At 37.9% G+C, this 22,744-nt stretch overlaps 1 protein-coding gene across 4 annotated transcripts in view; it reads left to right on the top strand.

Moving 5' to 3' along the window:
- Positions 1 to 22,744, top strand: part of nisch (nischarin) — a 32,818-nt gene that overhangs the window by 6,000 nt on the left and 4,074 nt on the right. The window contains exons 4-20 of one of the 4 annotated variants that reach the window (XM_007229590.4): positions 411 to 459; positions 2,617 to 2,780; positions 2,972 to 3,067; positions 3,165 to 3,260; positions 3,723 to 3,875; positions 5,317 to 5,385; positions 5,493 to 5,678; positions 6,194 to 6,322; positions 7,382 to 7,495; positions 10,194 to 10,305; positions 10,719 to 10,834; positions 12,636 to 12,706; positions 14,220 to 15,524; positions 20,370 to 20,556; positions 21,860 to 22,010; positions 22,227 to 22,355; positions 22,494 to 22,655. In XM_007229590.4, the coding sequence (XP_007229652.3) occupies positions 411 to 459; positions 2,617 to 2,780; positions 2,972 to 3,067; positions 3,165 to 3,260; positions 3,723 to 3,875; positions 5,317 to 5,385; positions 5,493 to 5,678; positions 6,194 to 6,322; positions 7,382 to 7,495; positions 10,194 to 10,305; positions 10,719 to 10,834; positions 12,636 to 12,706; positions 14,220 to 15,524; positions 20,370 to 20,556; positions 21,860 to 22,010; positions 22,227 to 22,355; positions 22,494 to 22,655 (3,289 nt within the window). Of the gene's footprint in view, positions 1 to 410; positions 460 to 2,616; positions 2,781 to 2,971; positions 3,068 to 3,164; positions 3,261 to 3,722; positions 3,876 to 5,316; positions 5,386 to 5,492; positions 5,679 to 6,193; positions 6,323 to 7,381; positions 7,496 to 10,193; positions 10,314 to 10,718; positions 10,837 to 12,635; positions 12,707 to 14,219; positions 15,525 to 20,369; positions 20,557 to 21,859; positions 22,011 to 22,226; positions 22,356 to 22,493; positions 22,656 to 22,744 lie in introns of those variants that run through there. The other 3 variants (XM_049471459.1, XM_015604964.3, XM_049471460.1) reach the window with 3 other exon arrangements.

Genomic DNA, 22,744 nt, shown 5'->3' with positions numbered 1-22,744 from the left:
AACTAATGTGAATGTGTTCTATAAAACATTGGAATGATAAATCCACAGAATCAGACTATTTTAGGGAGTCAGTGATTGAAGAAAATTTAATTTAGTATCTTGCACAGCAGCATTTAAGGCGTTTGGGGATTAAAGTCTAGAGCTTTGCTCTGACTAAGTTTGTGTGCTGTTTTCCTGGTGAAAGCTGGAGGCTGTAATTTGAGACTGATAACAGGACATGAGTCCGGCCGGCGTGCCTTTCACATGAATCCCGGCAGGCCTTTACAATATAGAGGACTGACTGTGCATGCAATCAACAAAATCAGCAGGTCTCACACATATGCCATTATTTAGGTCAATGAAGATTTTGTAATAACAATAATAGTGACAAATAATATGCAGTAATATGTTTGTTTGTTTTTTTTTATCAGGAAATCAATGGCATCGCTGCTACATTGGCAGAAGATCTGTTCCACAGAGGTATGTCTTTACCTTACTACCTCAGAAATTATGTTTCTGAATCCTCATTTAGCAACTTCTTCAGAATATTCTTTTCTCCCAGATCCATTTAGGAAGTGAATATGCAGGTCAACCAGCATTACACTGTAATGTAAAACAGTGACTGTAATACAATAGAACTAGAATAAAATAAAGTTTACAGGTTAGCTTAACTGTTGTTATTCAGCTATGATAGCTTTACTATGGCTATGGCAGATATAATTAAGTAGGTCTCACTACCTGTTCCTAGGTGAAGTTGGACATCCATCATTATGGCTTAAGCCTCTTTATGATTTAGGGTGCTAATGAATTCGTCAACTATTTTTCTCCCAGTATGTCCCAGGTGAAGTCGAGTTAGAATGTAATTTTGAGGGACTATAAACTCCACAGTGCATCATATTTTTTTGTAAATACCGAGCTACATGAACTACTTGAAGGTTGCCAGTTAAACTATGTTTCAAATCCACCAAAATGTAAAACCACTCAGAAACAAAACAGCATATCAAGAGTACATACACTGCCTTGCCCCAAAAAATTGCCTCTTGGATTTAAGTCAGCTGACTGCCTGAATATACTTAATGACCAGGTTCTTCTATTAATGGATTTTTTTTTTACCCATTCATGGGTCTGGAACTGTGAAAGAGTGATTCAGGAAGCATGAGATCATCATAGTCACACATGGGTTGTTCACCACAGAGTCCAGACATTAACCTCATTGAGAATCTTTGGGATGTGCTGTATGGAGAAGACTTTGTGCAGCGCTCAGACTCTACCATCATCAATGCTGCTGCAAGATCTTGGTGAAAAAATAATAAAACACTGGATTGAAATAAATCTAGTCACATTGCAGAAGCTTATTGAAACAATGCCACAGTGAATATGTGCTGCAATCAAAGCTAAAGACGGTCCAACCAAATATTAGTATGTGACCTTTTTTTTTGATGGCGATTTGGTTTGGCCAGGCAGTGTATGTCCTTTGTGTTGTATGATTGAGTCCAAGGAAAATTTATACCTGTTGGGAGAGCGCATGCTGCTTCACAAGATTATTCCATGGCCTTTACTTTGGTTATTGGGACCAAATGAACCTTAATATAATCCATTCCAGTTGGGAGTAAAGTAAATAAACCTTTTACTGATGCAGGATAAGTGTCTGTGTTTTCTAAAAAATATCAGTTAATAATTATTTAACTTTTGCACTCGTGCTTAAGTAAATCCCACACAACTATTCATTGTTTTACACATACACAACATATATGTTCAGTGCTTTACACATGTCAAAATTATATACCCATTCTCTAGGAATTGTTTATTGATTTCGCAATCGGTGTTTAGTAATATGGGGTCATTATATTTAAACTGAATAAATATAATTGATTTAAGTCAATAGCTGTATTATTGGACTAAATACACCATTCTTTAATATTTATTTTTCTAATTATAGACTCAGTGTCAGTGTCAGTGTTACCCGACACAAAGGAATAATCAATGTCATGCTTCTTGAAAACGTTTTTTGTGTATTTCATGTACTATGTGTATTTCAAGTGCCACACAGTGCCTCTTGAATGAAGGAGAACACAGGAGAGGATGAGGCTCCTCAAAATAATGAATACTAGTAGCTCACATCTGATTATGTGATGAGTAAATATGTTTAAAAATACGGCTATGAAAGTAAAACAAGAACAGTTTGGTCTAGCATGGAAATTGGCTAGGTGTGATCTTACACATTGTTTATTTGGAGAATGCTAGCGTAGCATCCAGGTCTGTTTGCCCAAACCGTGCAAATCAACAGAGTGGTCAAATACCTGTTTCTGGATAACAGAGACATGTAAACTTTCTGTGTAGCTTAAAGTAAATGTCTATAGAACTGCATCACACCAATGAAATGAATATTTTTAAACCATTACATTAACAAACTCAAAGTAGCTCCACATTTCAAATCTTTGTACTTGTTTTCTTCTTTAAAGGTGCTAAAACATGTATGCATTCAGTATTGTGTCATGTATAAATAGCAAGTGATTTATATTGGTTAAGTAGTGCTTTAATGTATTTAAACAAGCCTAATTACCACCCTGTTATCTTACCTCAGAATTGAACTTCATTGGCACGTTTTTTTTCAAGCTGCTTTTTTTTTTTCGGCAGGTGAGCAGCTGTTAGTTGCTGGTGAAGTGTTTCTCCTGAGGCCACTCCAGCTCTATGCCATAACCCAACAGCTGAAGCTCGCCAAACCAACCTGCGCCAATGGAGATGCCAAGGCAGATCTGGGACACATACTTGACTTCGCCTGCCGGCTCAAATATCTAAAGGTTTCAGATATGCTTTGTAACTTTGTAACTTTGTCTAAAGGGACATCCTAACCAAATACAGTTGTTATAACATGCATAGGTTAAGGCATTTAGTAGTTAAGGTCAAACAGGCTAGGCTTCAAATATGCTAGGCTAGTTTTTTGTGTTCCCTTTATTTTTTTAAAATAAATTATTAAAATATTTATCCGCAGATCCCTGGAACTAAAGGAGTTGTGGGTTCAAGCAATATTGAGGAACACCATCTGCCATTCGACCTCTCAGTGTTTAAATCTCTGCTCCAGATCGAGGTAAAGAGTTTGCTCAGTTGTTTGTGTATATACATTTTTCCATCTGCATCGATTTTATTTAATTTTAATTATATATTTCTGTACTGTCATTCTGCAGATCACTGACTGCAGTTCCACACAGATAAAAGGACTCCCCTCGCTGAAGCCCACATTAGCTACACTCAGCATTCACCTCTCAGCTGCTTCCATGAAGGTTCCTTAGTTCATCTACTAAAAATAAAAGCTTTAGAATTGAAGATTTTGTGTTAAAGGCAAAGTTTATCATAGTTCACAACATTCAAGCCAATGACTGTAAAAAAAAAAAAAAGCATGGCAATGCTGCCATTCCATTTCCTTTTGTTTTACGGAAATGAATAAAAAATGCCCACACTCAGTGATGTTCTTCATATCAGTTCCATATCAGTGTCCGTTTCAGCACCATGTTCAGGGCGCTGCATGGTTTTGTAGCCACAACCTCTACCTCTAAATAACTATACTATATAAACACTACTATAACTAAATAAAGAACAACACAACATTTTTCACTAAACCAGTTAAAAAAACTGAAGTGTTCCATCCCCCTTAGCTCTGCTAATCCAGTTTTAACCCTAAAGAAAAAATTGGTCTCACTCTGTTTGTAGTGAAAAAAAACTGTTGTGTCTGTTGTGCTGGGTAGGAGATTTTAGTTCCAGAGTCTGCAGAGTTTGCCCAATGGGAGCCAGAAGGTGTGGCTATAGACTGCCCAGTAACTGCAATCATTCCAACGTGGAAGATGCTGACCACTCTCGACATGAGCCGCAACTACATCTGCAGCATCGACGAGTCTGTGGTAAGAAAATCACTCACACACTCAAGTCAGTCATTGACTCAGTCAGTCATTGACTCAGTCAGTCATTGACTCAGTCAGTCATTGACTCAGTCAGTCATTGACTCAGTCAGTCACTCGAACAGTCAGTCACTCGAACAGTCAGTCACTCGAACAGTCAGTCACTCGAACAGTCAGTCACTCGAACAGTCAGTCACTCGAACAGTCAGTCACTCGAACAGTCAGTCACTCGAACAGTCAGTTAATCAGACACTCGAACAATGAGTCAATCATTCAATGAGTCAATCACTTACTCAATGAATCACTTAGTAACTCAAAGAGTCACTCATTTACTTATTCAGTGTGTCATTCAATTACTTATTCAATGAGTCACTTACTCACTCATTGAGCCAATCACTCAGTCACTCGCTCAGTCACTTACTCAATGGCCGTTTCTCAATACACAAGTACACAAGTCTGTACTCCCGTACTTAGCAAGTACGGACTTGGGAAGTTCGGATCGCGAGTGTGTACTCCCGAGGATGGGAGGACACGAGATGGTTGTTCTGTATTTGGAACAGCTTTGTACTTGACGTCACCCTCTTAGAGGAGTGGAAAGCGTTGTTCCGAAAACGTAGGAGCACATTTTCACCACAGCCGCTTTCTTAACAAATAAACCACATATCTGAAGTCTAAACCCCTACATTCTCGCCTAAAAATAACCTAAAACATTATTTTAGCACACAGCAGTACTGTTTTGAAAACGTACAGGTGCTTACAGTTATGTACCTTCTCCTCCTGCATTACGCTGATACTGCTGCGAGGTGCAGTTTATCAGGTTATCGGGCTGTATGAAGTTCACACAAGTCACCTTCCATGCATCCTCGATAAATTGGGAGGAGCAAGAACACATCCGGGTATTAGTTGTGTACTTGGCAAACTGTGATCTTCTGAATTGGAACAGTACTTGGGCTGCGACTGATGACATTTACAGAGTGCACAAGAACACAAGTACAGACAAGAACTAAGATTGAGAAACGGCCATAGTCAGTCACTCAGTCACTCGCTCACTTGCTCACTCACTCAATGAGTCAATCACTCAGTCACTCAGTCACTTATTCACTTATTCAATGAGTCATTTAATTAATTACTCAATGAGTTATTAATGTTCATATCAGTTAATGTTATTTAAAGTAACTGATTATTTTCTTAGTTAAGAATTAAAAAAAATAATTTACTAATGTTACTTGGGCACTGTATGTGTGCTGGTGTGTACATTTAGCTCACATAGTGTAAGTTTTGGGTTTTAAAAAAAGCTATAGCTCTAATTTTTACAGCTGCATAAAGTTTATTGTAGTTTATTGTAATGGTGTAATATTTATATGGATGATTAATTAATATTTAAAAAGGTATGATATTGCTTTTTTAATAGGTTTTTAAAAATCTCTCTCTGCATTTTTTCCAGAAACTGATTCCTGAAGTCGAATTCCTGGATCTCAGCCACAACAAGCTATTTTTGGTGGAGAATCTGCAGGTGTGTTTAGATGTTTAATCAGTTAACATAAGCCTAAATATCATTTTCTACCCCAGTATTTGATTATTTTGCCATTTACTCTCTGAATGTTTTCAACCCATTTGCAGCACCTGTATAATCTGATTCACCTGGACTTGTCCTACAACAAGCTCACGGTTCTTGAGGGAGTTCACACCAAGCTCGGAAACATTAAGACTCTGAATTTGGCTGGAAACCAGCTAGAAACACTCTCTGGTCTCAGTAAACTTTACTCCCTGGTGAATCTGGACTTGAGCAGTAACAGATTAGCACAGGTATTGTTTTTTTCTTCTTGTTAATGCTGGGATCAAACTATATTCCTTTTGGAATTGTCAAAGTTGTACCCGTCATACTACACGCAAGTAAACTTTTCTTGTAAATCGAGTGTTTCTGCTACGTACATTCTGCATCAATGTACCAGCACTGTGAACTAATACCACAGCTGTTTTCAAATTATATGATACAGCATGAAACCGCAATTAAAAATCTGCATAGGGCTTTTATTTTAAAATGACTAATACAGGAGATTTGACCGACAAACTGTGGACACTTTTACAATTTTCATTTTGAAAGTGCTACATGAAATAAAAGCCATATCAAGACTAATGAATGCAAGCATTCTAAGTTACTATCCTAACCCTGTACATCTCCACTCCATGTCTACACATAGCAACTGAGCCAGGTTTGTGTATGTCAAAATGGGCCCAAAATCATGTAGTGTAGTGTAACATTTTTAGCCAGATTATTGTTTGATGTTTTAATTTTTAATATGTCTGTTTTTCTTTTGAAGTTGGATGAAATTAAACATATTGGGACACTTCCCTGTTTGGAAAAGCTCTTCCTCACCAACAATCCCATGTGCATCATTCCAGATTACAGAACTAAAGTTCTGGCTCAGTTCTGCGACAGAGCTTCAGAGGTAAATCTTAGTCGCTTACTGAGTGTGTGAGTGAGTGTCAGTGTGTGAGTGTTGGTTGTTGTGGGTTCTTTTTTTGCAGTGCAGCCCTAGTTTCCTGTTTGAAAGTAGCTTGGGTGTTTGAACTTCTGGTATTGTGCTGCTAAACACAGAGGCACAGCTTTCTAACAGTCTAAACTAAAAACAATACAAAATAAAACATTTGGCCGAATTTTCCACTGGTTTTCCTTCAGTTTTGCACTTTTTTCCAATATTTCTTAAAATAAATAAATTCGGTGCCGAGTGGTCCAGCGGTCAAAAGCGCTGCCACTATGAGCAGGAGGTCGCAGGTTCGAACCCCTGCTTATGCAGCTTTGCCATCAAGCTGCCGGCGTTAGAGGGAGCAAAATTGGTCCTGCTCCCTCTGGGTGGGTAGATGGCGCTCTCTTCCCACATCACTCCTAGGGTGATGTTGATCAGCACAGGGCGTCTGTGAGCTGATGTACCGGACTTCACATGTATGGGAGGAAGCATGTGTTAGTCTTCACCCTCCTGGTGTGTTGGGGCATCACTAGTGATAGGGGGAGTCCTAATGAGTGGGTTGGGTAATTGGCCGTGTAAATTGGGGAGAAAATGGGAAAAATTAGAAATAAAATTATAAAAAAATAAATAAATTCAAAGAAAAGGCGATTACATAGCTACTATTTATAACAAAGCACAATACTTTTATCCCAGCAGTGTTTCTCTAATCATCGATTTACCTCAGCAGTGCTATTTAAACCACATATGCATGAAAGTTAGCCATTCTTTTAATAAACACATGCTCCCTTTACTTTAAAAAATCTTAACGCTAGAAGAACACTTATGAATGTTTCCAAAATGAATTTGTTATTGTTTGGTATAAATTATTCAGTGTTTATCCTGTCTATCGAACATTTAAAAGTGCTTTATTTGCCCTTTGGATTAATATTTGAAGTTAGTCAAATATTTAGTGCATTCCTAAATAAGAATAATACATATCTAATGTTTAATTCAGCTTTCTTACTGTCAGTAGACGCAGTACTGATGAGTGTCTGTCTGCAGGTGTGTTTAGATGGTACTCTAACCACTGAGAAGGAGCTGGATACTGTGGAAGTGCTGAAAGCCATTCAGAAAGCCAAAGAAGTAAAAGACAGAATGGCAAACAACGAAAAAAAGGTAAGAGATATTTACACCCTGTTAAATGGCATGATGTAATTAGTGTGATTTGAATTCAATAAAATAATTTTCTGGGGGGTGTTAGAGAGGATGCAGTCAGAAGATACATTATAGGAAGTGTTGTGGTGTTCTGCATTCTGTTCTGCATTCTTTACTCTTTCTGGATCATGACGTCAAAAGTGTTTGTTCCTCTTCCTGATCTCTAACTCAGCATCTGTAACTAATGTGTGGCATTGCTCTTTAAAAATCCTGCCTGTAGCTGTAATATAGCCCTGTTTATGGTGCACTATGGTTTGTTTTTAACTAAATTAATAAAGTCTCTTAATTTATTAGTTTCTTTTACGTAAAATTTAATATTTAAAACATTTCTCTAACTACATTCAGTTGAGCTTCTTTTCCGTCTGTGTGTCTGTGTGTCACCAGGTTCTGACACCCACCCACAGGGTATTGATAACCCCAATGCTTCCTTAGTTAAACTTGTAGAAAATACCTGGCCTCTATGTTGTAGGCTGTAAGAGCAAGCATAATTTTCTGAGCTGCTAACTCTGTTGGCAGTTTCCTATACAGTTTTCTTTTTCCGTATTTTTTTGTCATTTAAAATCTATAATTTATTTCAAAACCTCAAATTAGAATTATTGTGCAAAACAATTGATATAATAAATAAAAACATTGTGGTAGGCCCCTGGGGTTAGGGGCGTGACCACTGTGACCCGGAAGGAGGAAGCACGCATTGATACACAGACACGGGGATTAAATGAACTCAAATCATACCTTTTATTGGTTTCCAACACCCTCCACCACACCCAAAATAACTTTAACAAACATAACGCTAGCCCAGTTGGGCTCTAGTCGCATTTAGGTTATTTAGTCTTTTCCTTTAGTCTTTGGCCATGCGGCCTCAGCTCCCAGCTCCCCAGTGAAAGTCCCTCCTGAGTGAGGGCTGAGGCTCAGTTTATATGCCTGTCCCAGCTGGCGGCTCAATCAGTCCTCATGCGGACCAGCTGGGACAGACATGGATGTGCGCTCCGGCGTGGCACGGACCCACAACTCCCCCGCCTCCTCACGCCTCAACATATATTAAATTAACATACAATTGAAATAAATACAATTTAAACTCCAAATAGTGTAGGCCACTATTGAGTAAGTCATCCATTTTTCTCAAGTCATCAAAAAATAAATCCCAGAATCCCAAAAAAGAATGTGTATGGGTTAGTTCCTGAAAAAGTGACACTCAGCTGTGCAAAAGTCGTAGAATTATTGAAATTAAAGTATCAGCACAACAACATTACCTAGTGTGTAGTTTACAGTGTCAGTAAAGTATTACCAAGGTTGCATTAATGTTTATTATATCCACATGGAATATACAAATACAACTGTAACTTCTGGAATTTCTGTGTGTGCACTTACAGCACCAGTCAGAAGTTTAGACACCTCCTTTTTATTCCTTGTATTGTGAATGAATACTGAAGTCATCCAGACTATGAAGGAATCATGTAGTAACAAACCAAAATACCAGACATTCCAAGTTGCAAAAATTTATTTCAGGGAGTGCCAGAGAACAGGCCAATCGGAACCCTCTCTGTTTTGCATGCGTTTCATGAAAATTCACACAAGGGGTGCGCCTTACGCTTCCTCTCCCTCTTACATGCGTGATTGGTTTGTGGCTTATTCTAGATTCCTGGAGATTTTATCTGACTTGTGGAAATCAGGGAGCCGTTATTGATATGCGGTAGACTCCTGCAACTTCCGGGAGACTTGGGAAGTCTGTTATCTGGGTGGTAACTTGTCTTTTTTAAAGCTGGCAACTCTGATGAACTATTCTGTGCAACAGATTCAACTCTTGCTCTTCCTTTTCTGGGTCGGTCCTGATGAGAGCCAGTTTCACCATAATGTTATTGATGTTCTTTGCGACTGCACTTGAGGATACTTTTAAAAGTGCTTGAAATCTTTCAGATTGACTGACCTTTATTTCTCAAAGTACTATATATATTTTACTCAAATACTCAAATTACTCAAATAGAGCTATTCACTGTATACCAATTCTACCTTTTCACAACTTTACAACTGATGCTCTCAAACACACAATTCAAGTAATTAATTGACAAGTTTAGCACAGCTGTTAACTGAATACGCAACACCTGTGAGCAGAACTAATCGTTTTTTTATTTTTTATTGTGCTCTTAAATTGCTTAGGTGGTATATTTGTTTTTTTATGATACATGTTCTGAATGCTTTAATACTAAATGTTGAATGTTTGACACATTTCAGGTCTCACTAATCTTTTTCAAATTAAGAAATCATACTGATAAAGATGCCTACTTTAGAGAATCTAAAATAAAAAATAATTTAGTTTAACACTTTCTTTGGTTTTCTAATACTTTGCATGATTTTGGATGCAGAAAAAATGAAAAGGGACTGGATTTAGGGTGTGACTGGTACTGTATATAGAGAGACTAAGCATCTAGAGTCTGAATGTCTGAGTATTTATGTCCGTATAATTTATATTATATTATATTTTATTATATATATTGTGTTTAGTTCTCTCCTACAGCTGCTGTTGTGTTACTTTGCAATATTAGTAAGTTTTTATGGTTAAGATGCTGGTCACTGTAGACAGAGTTGCGATTATATTGCTGTATTTTATTGTGAAGCCGCAGTGTTCTGTGCTTATGAGCGCTGCTTGCTGTGTCGTTGTCAGATCAGTGATGTCCCCAGACACGCTGAGGGCGGCTCATCCTCCTCGTCTTGCTCTCTCGCTGCGCCACCGTCTTCCTCCCCCCCTCTGTCGCACTCTGCCAGCTCCAGCCAAGGTAATCATGTATGTATCAGGCTGCTGGATGGAGGTGCTCACAGATAGGGTTCTGCTACGTTCTCTAAGGCACAATTTTCTGATCAGTTCTGTGATTTAAAGGAAAAAAGTAGAACCTTAAAATTAAACTTCAGCTACTATGAAATCAAACGTTTAATCAATTACAAATAAAGTTTTTAAAACAGGGACGGGACTGATATATTAACAACGTAAAATGCTGTCTGAATATGGTATAGCGTTCTAGATTAGCTGGTTGTGATTCTGTGAAACTACAAAACCTTTTCTTTTTCGTACGTCTTGCTGTTAATTCTGTATGCAGTGCGGCGTGTTATTGTTTAAAGCTTTGAACTCTTTAAAATTTGTTTGGTCCTGCACAGTTTGTGCTGCACAGTAACCCTTTTGTCCTTTCTGCAGAAATAGCCTGCAAAGAAGAAGCCATTCTTACCAAAGAATTATTGACTCATGTGGATTCTACACTTCCCCAGCAATTCTGTAAAAAATATATCGCATCATGTGAGCTACCCCCTCAGGTAAGAAATGCTGGAATATCGTAGTTAATGGTACTTTTACAATCTATTTCAAGTTTTTGGATTTAAAGTTTGGCATTAACTGTACAAATACTTTAATATTTAGTTTTACTTTAGCTCAAGTACACGTTTTCCAGGCCATTCTGTATATATTGTCCAAAAAATAATGGCACTTGGAATGCTCAGTGCGAATGGAATTAGGATGTTGCAAGTTCTCCCACTTAGAAATCATGGAAAGGCCTGAAAGCGTCTGTGAGAGACAAAAAAAATCAAGAAATCACAATGTATGATTTAAAAAAAAAATGTATTTGTGTTGCTGCCGCAAGTAACTATTTGAACACTGCCAATCAGCAAAAATTTTGGCCCTCAAAGACCTGTTAGTCCGCCTCTAAAAAGTCCACCTCCACTCCACTTATTATTCTAATTTAGAAGCACCTGTTTGAGGTCGTTAGCTGCATAAAGACACCTGTCCACCCCACACAATCAGTAAGACTCCAAATACTAACATGGCTATGTTCAAAGACATCAGAGACAAAACTGTAAACCTTCAGAAGGCTGGAAAGGGCTAAGGGGCAATTGCCAAGCAGCTTGTTGTAAAAAGATCAACTGTTGGAGCAATTATTAGAAAATGGAAGAAGCTCAACATAACTGTCAAACTCTCTCGGACTGAGAGATTTTGCGGTGGATTAAGGGGCCGTGAGTGGCTTTTTAGAACCGAATCTTCGAATATTCGCTACCAATCAGTGCCGAATATCCGGACTCAACAAACGCTATTCGGGCCAGACCTAAAATCATTCCAGAACTACACGGGAGGAGCTGGTCAATGACCTGAAGAGAGCTGACACCACTGTTTCCAAGGTTACTGTGGGTAAAACACTAAGAGGTCATAGTTTAAAATCATGCATGCCACGGAAGGTTCCCCTGCTTAAATCAGCACACGTCCAGCCTGTCTTAAGTTTGCCCATGATTATTCGCATGATCCAGAGGAGTCATGAGAGAAAGTTCTGTGATCAGATGAGACAAAAAAAGAAATTTTTGGTCTTAATTCCATTCGCCGTGTTTGGAGATCGAAGAATGATGATTATTATCCCAAAAACACCATCCCTACTGTGAAGCATGGGGGTGAAGGCATCATGCTTTGGGGGTGATTTTCTGCACATGGGACAGGACGACTGCACTGGATTAAGGAGAGAATGAAAGGAGCCATGTATTGTGATTAATGATTTTTTTTTATTATGTCTCTCACAGTGGACTTGCACCTAAGATGAAAATTTCAGACCCGTACATGATTTCTAAGTGGACTTGTAAAGTCACAGGGTGTTCAAATACTTATTTTCCTCACTGTATCAAGTCTGAGCACACATTCTCATTAAAATGTGTTCTTAATTTGTATTGTTACTACATTGTAGATTTAATATTAAAAACTATTAAGAAACACATATGCAGTTAGGTAGTCACAAACACTGACGTAAAAACTGAACCCAGGTTGTTTGGGATGAGTTGGAGCGCAGAGTGAAGGAAAAGAAGTTAACAAGTTCTCAGCACCTCTAGAACTCCTGTAAGACAGCTGGGGAATCATTCTACTTTATGAAGTGACTGAGAGGATCAGCCAATGGTGGGCAAAATTGGCATCAAAGTAAATGTGCTACTTTAAAGAATCTGAAGTATAAAATATTTTGGCTTGTTTAAAACTTTTGTCATAATTCCTTTGTAGTTTTGATGTCTTCAATATTAATCTACAATGTAGAAAATATTTAACTTTTTTTATTTTTTCATATAATGGTCCCGGTTTAATGTGTTGCAGGTTAAAACACAACTTGGAACCTGTTCGTTTCCCGAGATCCTTTCTGAATCAGTGAAGGATGAAAGCTCAGGGTCAGTTCTCTTTCATAATCTTTCTATTTTTAGCTAATTTAGTTTTGGGACTACGCATAATAATGTAAACAAAAACTTTTATATTTGCTTAATTTGTGCAGTAGTATGAAAACATTTAAAAATTGTAGGTTACTGTGGGGCACTGTGGGGGGAAAAGGCAGATTGATGCAGTGTGCAACAGAGTGGGTTATAAATAACAGTAAATACCAGCCTGAAGAGTTTAGATTATTAATAATTTGTGCAATGATTGAGAAATACAGTTCTGTTCTGTATTTTAAGAAAGAGCTGAAAATGAAAGACTTGTTTTGGTTGTTCTTTTTTGTTGAATGATACAAAAATACAACAAAAAATACTTCTTGATCATTGTGATTTGTGATTGGAGGCAATGGAAGCTCATGCACCTCAAACGTCCTATTATTACCAAGTTACACCAAAAATAAATCAATAGAACCATCCTAAAAATCTCAGGGCAAATTTAAGCAATCTATAGGAAGCTTTGTGTGTCAGTTCAAAATGCACAAATAGCATGTACTAATTCTCCTAATTAATCATGGGTGTATTTTGGGCGTAATGTGAAATAATAAAAAAAAAAAAATAATAATAATAATAACAAAAATAATAGTGATTGACCAGTATTTTTTTATGGTCAATGCCGACATTTAGAGAGGCTGATGGCCGATATATAAATCAGGTATTTGTCCAAACATCTGAAATTAGAGTATTCTAAAATAAAATAGTTTAGTTTTCTGAACTGACTACTTTAATTTCAACATTCAACATGTAAAACACCTTTAAGTTTGTAAAGTGTGCAGTGTAACAAAAAAAGCAAATGCATCTTTTTTACTATTTATTTAAAAAAAAAAAAAAGAATATGGATCAAATACATACACAGAAAAAGTACAACAATATTATCTTACCTGGGTCAGTCAGAGCCATCACAGACTAATAAGAGAGACCCTGGTCTCTGGGAAAGTAGCTTTTCCAGTGTAAACAGTCCTGTTTATCTTTTTTTACCATTTGGGGTTCCACCAAATCCTTTGGAAAGGCCATTGTATTTACACATTATGTCGAATGCGAACACTGTATTTACTAGTTGGGAAACTCAAGATTTTCCACTCTGTAATTGTTTGTTTGCATTTGAGCGATTAGCTACAACAAACACTGTTTTACAGATATCGGCCAATGCTGATTTTCTGAAAAATTTGCAATAATCAGCCTGATTTATCTGCCATCCGATATATTGGTGGATCCCTACTGCAGACATGATACATAAATCATAGCAAACAGCAACACTTATCCTATCTAACAAGAATCGACAACTATTGGAGAGTGATTCAGCCTAAAGAAAAACACCAAAAAATACTTCAACTGAAATGGACAGCTAGGTGAATATTTAACACAATTGACTGATTTTTCTTTTTCTGATTCTTTTATCAGTTGCATGTAATTTTTTGGCATTTTATTAGCTGTTATACCACATTTGTTTTTATTTATTTATTTTTTTTTTTTTTAGATGTTTTTACTGCAAAGAAGATCAGAACTCCTGGACCAGCAGATTCTCCACACCAGTTCTTCCCCTCTGTTATCTCTCCTACACCACCTCCAACCTGGACTTCAGAACCTTACTGTCTGCTTCCATCTGCCAGGAAGATAGAGAGCGGACATCCTCCCGGCCGTGCAGGACCACCTCTGTAGACGTCCCCCATCAGGGCAGCCCTGACTCTGGAGGAGGGTATTTTGAGATGGGTCTTGACCATTGTGAGGACATCATGGGCTGCTCGTCCTCATCCTCATCCACAGTTCCAGACAAGGAATCTGAAGGAACTGAGGATACAGGGAAGTCAAGTTTTAGCGTGAATCAGCTTGTGTGGTGTCACTGTGTCTGCGTGGCTCAGGATGTCAGTGTGAGTCAGTGGACATGCTGTTTGGCAGCGACAGAGGACTTGCTTGTTGTTTTTCAGGCGAGGTCCAAAGATCTGCCCAACAGCTTGCATGAGCTGATGGAGAACCTTGAGATAGCATTAATGGTGCCATATACGGACATTGAGGTTTTTCAGTTTGACATTCCAGACACTTGCATCTTATTAAAGGTGAGGTTCAGCGATGCACAGTGGCGTTTCTTCTCAAATGTCCAGAATGTAAAAAATATGCATTCATATGTAACCAACCTAATGATTAAAACACCAGGAGAGCCAACACATGCATCATCCAACATCCAGCTCTTCATTCAACAGTTCTTAAATTCCTGGGAAATTGAAGAAAACGACATTGGAGTCAAGAACGGATTACTAGTTCACATCCTGGACCGTTCCTCATTGTTGACTCCCACTCAAGAAGTCACGAACAATCCACGACAAGGTTTGATACCCTCGGACGTTCTTTCTATGCTCCACGAAAGTCACACCTCCATCCCTGTAGTCCTGTTCCTCACCACTCGCCACCTCTGCATCCTCAAAGTGGACTTTGCAGCCCTGGCCATAAAAGGCTCAACTGACGCCGGTCGCCTTCGCTCCTGCAGCAAGTTGACACGCATCCCATTGGCGTCCACCCTGCTCAACCCCAAACACGGCTGCGTTGATCAGTGCAGCAGCAGCTCTGACGCTCATCGTTTCTGTAACGGTCATGTTCTGGAGCTGATGGCCGGGCATGACCACCTCGCTGTGGTATTCACTCTGCCCCACGACAAGTTCTTGTTCCTGAGGCAGTTTGGCCAGTTCCGTGCCAGCCTGAGGGACATCAAGACCATCGCTCTGCTGCAGACCAGACAAGCGAAATTTGCCATGCCCACCAAAACCTCCCAAAGAGCAGAGAAAAAGAGGTAAAGAGAGTGTCTGTCCAGCCTTAACCTATTATAAATCCCTCTTATTCTGTTTAAGAGAACATTCATGAAACTGAGTAGAACTAAGTTTACAGAATATACAGAAAAGTATAGAATTAAACATACAAAAACGTATACAGATGCAAGAAAAACTATTTAAACCCTTTGAGATTAGTTGCATTTCTGCATGAATTGGTCATTAATTGGTCATTTTTGTAGCGGGCTCAGTGGTTTAATACCTGGTGCTAATTGAGATGTTGAAATATTTTTAATTGGGCGCCAGTTATTAAATTAATTTAATTAGATTAATTAATTAATTAATTAATTAATCAAATTAATTAATAACACAAGACATCTCAGGGTGTGGTTTCTACAGGTGACAGAAATTTTCATAACCAAGTTATCCAGAAAAACACACTGAAATGACAGGTTTTGTAAAATAAAAGTATTTATTAAATCACACAGATATGAGTAAATAATTCATTAAAAAGTCATAAATGTAGCCATTAGCTATCAAATCATAGTGTAGAATGATAAATGAGAAATAAAAGAACAAACACGTTATAATGCTGATATGAAAGGAATAAAGATTAATATAACTATTAAGTGAGTATTTCTAAATAAGGGTCTAAGGCATTTTAAGTCTACGAAACCAATTCTTATTTCCAACCAAGCCACTCAAAATGAGTCATCTATACTAAAGACGCTCTATTAAAGACCCGACCCAAACCATGACCAACAGACACCATCTGCCGAAAGATTAAACCCAGCTCTGCCTTACTCTGAGTTGTTGAAGTGGGCCTTGGTGACGTCCGCCTGGGTTGGTCGTCTGATGCTTCACCCCGAAAAAGGATCACGTGAGCCTGTCTGCAGGGTGGTTTGACTTCCTGTGTCAGCACGGAGCCCCATTAGAACCCACAGGGTAAATCCCCACTCTCAGCTGGCTTGCTGGTGGCCTCCGGACCGCAGGTTTCTGGGTTGGATCTGGCGGATCTCCTTTTCAGCTGTACTTTAGCTAAACTTAGATGGAATAATGCTTGGCTTCGTAGATTGTAAAATAACCTTAGATATTTTAACTAGGATAGCTAATATTAATATACTTGAAGATTAAATGCACTAGTCTAAGAAAACTAACTTAAGATGACTAAACTAACAGTCTATCCTTTCTCCATCTCTGGGCTCCCTAACCTCTCTCCTCTAACTGTTTTCCTCAACTCATCTTCTCCAACTCCTTCTCCCACTCCTTCTCTAACTGCTTCTCCTCCAACTGCTCTGACCTGAACTCCCAAAACTCAACTGGCAACTCTAAACTGGCAACTCCCAGTTTAACTATTAGACTCTGTGGCCTGTTTGGCCTTCAAGCTATGATTGGCCCTGTGGCCCAAATGTCTGTGTTTTGATTGGTCTAGGAGCAATTTCAAACTTTGGTGGGGATTCACAAAGGGCCATAAACCCCCCCTCGCTCACATGGTCAGCATGCTTCAGCATTTTTCTAATAGATCAAACCAAAAGAAAACTCAATTAAACAGTGGATCAAAATACATTTTTCAGCATATCAGTTTGTGAGGATAAATTCAGGAAACAAACAATCTTACAATTGAATCACAATAAATGTAATATATATATATATTGCCCACAAACATGTAATATTCAAGATAATCTTAGAAATACAACGATGGATGGTACTCTGTCAGAAAGAGATCAAGAGTCATGTTATTATTTAAACCCAATTAAATCACTTAAAAGATAATACATGGTTAAACCACTGATAACCAAATAAAGCTATATTATCAAATGCTAATTAAACCTTGTTGATTCAGACTTGAATGTGTAGGAGAATTCAATCAGGACACATCCAAACACATATACCATATACCAGACACATATACCATTATTTAGTAAACATTCTATAAAACACCTTTTTTATATAGTCAATATATATGTATTTTAAGCAAAATCTTCTGAGTGAGAAATTCCTCCCCTTTGCTGAGTGCTTAGATAAGCGGTTGACATCGGAATTTACGATGGTGGGGGAAGGAGTTCTTTCTGCACCCCACAGAATTTGAGCCTGCAATGTTGAAATTGGAATCCCAAGCTTAGAACATTTCTCTTAACTTCATTAATCTTATTTCTAAGTGATTGCAGAAATAACTAGGCACAAACCCCTAAATTGGTACAACATTTGGTGAATTAACAATTTCCAAGGCATTAATTAAGTTTTGACACTCTCTTAAGTCCGCAGTCCCGTCCTAGTGATGGTGTTGCAAATGTTCCAAATGTTTACATTAACTCCGAGGTTTATGACTTGGAGGAATGTAAACAGAATTTTACCCTAAACTCGCATTTAGGGCTCTTGAGCGAGGCTGAGTGAAGAAATAGTCAGTAAATGTCATTTTGAAATTTAAGGTTGTTTGAAAAAAAGATTACTCCAAGGTTTTTTTAGAGTGTTCTGGGTTCGAAGTTTCCTTATAGGCCGTAAAGTGGGGGTAGTGTGTGTTTGTGTCCAAGCAATGAAGAAATCCTCTGGTTAATCCACTACATTTTGATTTTCATCTAAGTCGCAACAATAGACAAACACAGTATGCTTAAACTAATACCAGACAAAAAAATTGGTTGCATGTTTTTTTTTTTTTTTAAACACGTGAACATTCCCAGTGAGAGTGGAAGAAATTTATGTTAACCTCTAGGCTAATGACTTTTCTAAGAGCTAATTGAAGCCAGGATATGATGAGATTAAATGTGTTGGTTAAAGCTGCCCTGCCCTTAAAAAAAAACACACACCAGTTTTGAGTTTGCTGTTCTTAAGAAGCATTGCTTGATGTGAATCAGGCCTCACACAAATGAGCTCTCAGAAGACCTACGTTCAAGAATTGTTGAGTTGCATGAAGCTGGAAAGGGTTACAAAAGTATCTCTAAAAGCCTTGTTGTTGATGTTCATGTTCATGTGTCCACGGTAAGACAGACAGTCTACAAATGGAGAAAGTTCAGCACTGTTGCTACTCTCCCTAGACGTGGTCGTCCTGTAAAGATGACTGCAAGAGCACAGTGCAGAATTATCAATGAGGTGAGGATGAATCCTAGAATTTCAGCCCCCTCCACCATATTTCACATATGGGATGAGGTTTTGATAATGGTGTGTTGGGCTTTTTTTTCTCCACACATAGCATGTGCCAGAGATTTCTGTAAGTCTTCAGGTCTTTTGGAACACACAACGCTAACATTTTTGTTGACAAATCTACAAAAAAGAAAACATGAAAGAATTGAGTTCATGGGAGGACACCACGGAGGAAGCCACTGCTGTCCAAAAAAAAACATTGCTGCATGTTTAAAGTTTGCAAAAGTGCACCTGGATGTTCCACAGCAGTACTGGTAAAATATACTGTGGACAGATTAAACCAAAATTGAGTTGTTTGGAAGGAACACACAACGCTATATGTGGAGAAAAAAGGTACAGCGCACCATTATCAAAACCTCATCCCAACTGTGAAACATAGTGGAGGGGGCATCATGGTTTGGGGCTGCTTTTCTGCCTCAGGGCCTGGACGGATTGCCGTCATCAAATGAAAAATTAATTCCCAAGTTTACCAAGACATTTTGCAGAAAAACTTAAGATCATCTGTCCACCAACTGAAGCTTAACAGAGGATGGATGATGCAACAGGACAACGATCCAAACAATAGAAGAGAATCAACAACCCAATGGCTTCAACAGAAGAAAATACGCCTTCTGGAGAGATGCTGTGGCATCATGACCTTAAGAGAGCGATTCACACCAGATATCACAAGAATATTTCTGAACTGAAACAGTTTAGTGAAGAGGAATGATCCACAATTCCTCCTGACTGTTGTGCAGGTCTGATCTGCAACTACAGGAAACGTTTGGTTGAGATTTTTGCTGCCAAAGGAGGATCAACCAGTTATTAAATCCAAAGGTTCACATACTTTTTCCACCCTGCACTGTGAACGTTAACATGTTGTGTTCAGTATAACCATGCAAATATATCGTTTTTTTGTGGTATTAGTTTAAGCAGTGTATGTGTTTGACTATTGTTGTGACTAAGGTGAAGATCGGAACACATTTAATGACCAATTTATGCAGAAATCCAAGTAATCCCAAAGGGTTCACATACTTTTACTTACAACTGTAGAACTAAATAAACATAATAAACAGTAAAATATAAAACTAAATATACAACATATACAGAAATATATGGAATTAAAAACACAAAATATACAAAATGTACAGAAAAATATAGAACCAAGTGTACATAATATATAGAAAAATATATAGAACTTAATATACAGAATATACAGTAATATATGGAACTAAATACAGAAATTTTAACAAAATATACAGAAAATATACAGAACTTAATATATATTCACTCACTCAATCATCGTCAACCGCTTTATCCATTAAGGGTCGCGGAGGGGCTGGAGCCTATCCCAGCCGGCATCGGGTGGAATCACAGTAATATGTATTCAATGAAACAAAATATATATATAAATATACAGGAAAATATAGAACTAAATTTACAAAATGTATTTTTGTAAAATTTTTGTAAATTTACAACATATCATCCAATAAATTGGCTGTCATGATAGACCTGTTTGTTGTGTCTTTTAGCAGAGCTTTTGTAAAAACAACCCCTATACTGTGAGCAGCAGAGTGTCAGTAGGGCCATCTGCTGGACAGAAATGTCTCTGGCTGCTTTTTTAATATAATACTCCAAGGCTTTATTCACTAAGCGCATATATTACAGACTACTATATCTCCACATTTTCACACTCTCATTCTCATCATTACTGTTTAAAAAGTCTAAAAACCGTTTTCCTCCCTTTTAAGTGTTCCTCAGGATGTGCAGAAGCCCTGTTTAACCCTGTCCCTGCTGTACCCGGGTGAGACGCTGATCCAGCAGCTCTCAGAGGAGAACCAGTGCCCCTGCCACCTCTCACTCTCCTCCTCCCTCCAGTACCTCTCCTCCCTCAGGGGCGATGACCTCATCACCTTCTTCCACCACAACATTGCTGAGGTGCGGGATTTATGTGATTTATGTGACTGTAAACAACTTTAACAGTTTTGTGATCTTTTTTATACACTACCAATGTTTCAGTTGTCCAGTAGCAGTGCTATATGGTCCAGATACGATTACTATACTATTATTTAATCATCTTAGCAATGACTCTATTTCTGTACCTCACCCATCAGACCTCTAATTCTTCTCATCACTGCTTAAACTAAGATTACATGTCTCTCCAAACCATCACTGATTATAGAAACTTCACACTAGACCTCAAGCAGCTTAGACTGTGTGTCTCTCCAGACTCTGATCCCTTGATTTCCAAATGAAATGTAAAAATTACTGATGATCAGTGATTGTTTGGAGAGCCATGTAATCTTCTGGTGTTGGTCCACTGTGTTACATCAAGTCTAAAGTATGGAGATGCGGATTTCGTTTTCCAGCAGGACTTTCCATACTGCCAAAATTACCAATTGGTCTTATTATATTCTAATAATCTGGGATAATGGTTTTTGGGTTTTCATTGCCTGTAAGCAAAAATAAATGATTAAAATAGATCACTCTATGTGTAATACATCTATATGAGTTTTGCATTTTAAACATTTTCAATGATATTCTATTTTTTTGCGATGCACTAGTATTTCCATCGCTACTGCTAAATGTTAACCAGCAAATTGTATGCTGAAAATCACCCCCACTTTTTATAAACCATATATTATTTTTTCATTTTGTTTTTACTTTTATACTTAAATTTGTATTTTTTTTTTACAGTACAGTACATTACGTTTAGCAGTTTAGGTCATTTGTTTTCATTAAAGGCCCTGGTTGTTTTACTGCATAATTTCATACACTGGATTTTGTACCACTTCCGGTTATTGTCTGGACCAGAAGCTTTTATCGCAAAAATAAAGGGAAATAAATAGGGGTTCTAAAACATTTGACTTGAGCTTGTCTTAATTTATTTTACAATATTACTATAATGACTACGAAGGGTTCTTTGCCATAAGTAATATAGAAAATCTGTTTGGTTTAGTAAAAAATAGATTTTTTATAATGTAAATGACCTTGGCCATGATTTACTTATGTGACATTTTGTAGTAATTTTAAAGTTTTGCTCTGTGTCTGATACAATATTTATAATAAAATTTAATTTCTGATTTATTTTATAGATAAAATATTCTGTTCTGCTTAGTTTGTTTATTAATAATAAACTTTTAAAATATTGTATAATGCACTCTTCAGGGTAAACGTGATAGAAAAGTATCAAAAGCAAGAGGAGGAAGAGGAGAATGATGAGTCTTGTTCTCTTCTGCAGGTGGAAAATGAAGAGTTAAAGCATATACTCTGGACGCCTGTTCTTTTCTACAAATCACCTGATGTGGAAATGACTGCATGCATTATGTTGTCCACCAAAGCTGTGTACTTCATCCTAGATGATGTAGCCTCCACCCTCAGTGACCAAGCTAGTAAGTGATCGCCTTGTTAAATGCGGTCTGTAGTTCAAAAGTAAAATAAGTTAAAAAAAATTACATTTACATTATGCATTGTTTTTTATGTATTCTTCTTCTTACCCATCATTATTTCTATTTGTTTGATCAAGATCAATTTATCGTTTTTAGGCCAATTGTTCCATAAGCATTTTTTTTAACTAAAAATGCCAACTCTGGTCTTTCTTCCTGCAGTGATGTGGAGCTGGCACCCATCAGAGCACAAAGACGCAGATTTCCTCATCTCTTTCTGCTTCACCATGAAACTGAACGAGCTGCAGAGCGTGAATGTGGGGCTGTTTGACCAGTACTTTAGAGTGGTGGGTGAGTAGAGATGTGCTGTAATGAAGCTGATCAGAATGAAAAATAAAAGGAGTAGCTTGCTGTAAATCAGTTAAGGTATATTTTTATCTTAGTAACAGTAAACTCCTGTGTTGACCTTATTGCTGTTGCTGTTTAAAGGGCCGTCTGCTGAGCACATCATCTCCTGCCTGACCCGAGACAGCTACAGTACCCACCACTTCCTCCAGCAGCTGATGACCGTGCTCTCCTTACAGGAGAAGGTTCCCTCACCAGAGCCCTCCGAGCAGGACTTCTACACCCAGTTTGGGAATAAGAGTACAGGTGTAGTTGATTAGGGTTTAAATGTTATTTTGAGGGCTTGATTACATGCGTCAAAGGATTAGAACAAAACACATCCTCATCTGAGCTAT

This window comes from Astyanax mexicanus, chromosome 24, assembly GCF_023375975.1.
Source record: "Astyanax mexicanus isolate ESR-SI-001 chromosome 24, AstMex3_surface, whole genome shotgun sequence".
NCBI classification, from domain to species: domain Eukaryota; kingdom Metazoa; phylum Chordata; class Actinopteri; order Characiformes; family Acestrorhamphidae; genus Astyanax; species Astyanax mexicanus.
Note: the sequence above shows the minus strand (reverse complement) of the source record. Positions and strands in the feature narration are given on the sequence as shown.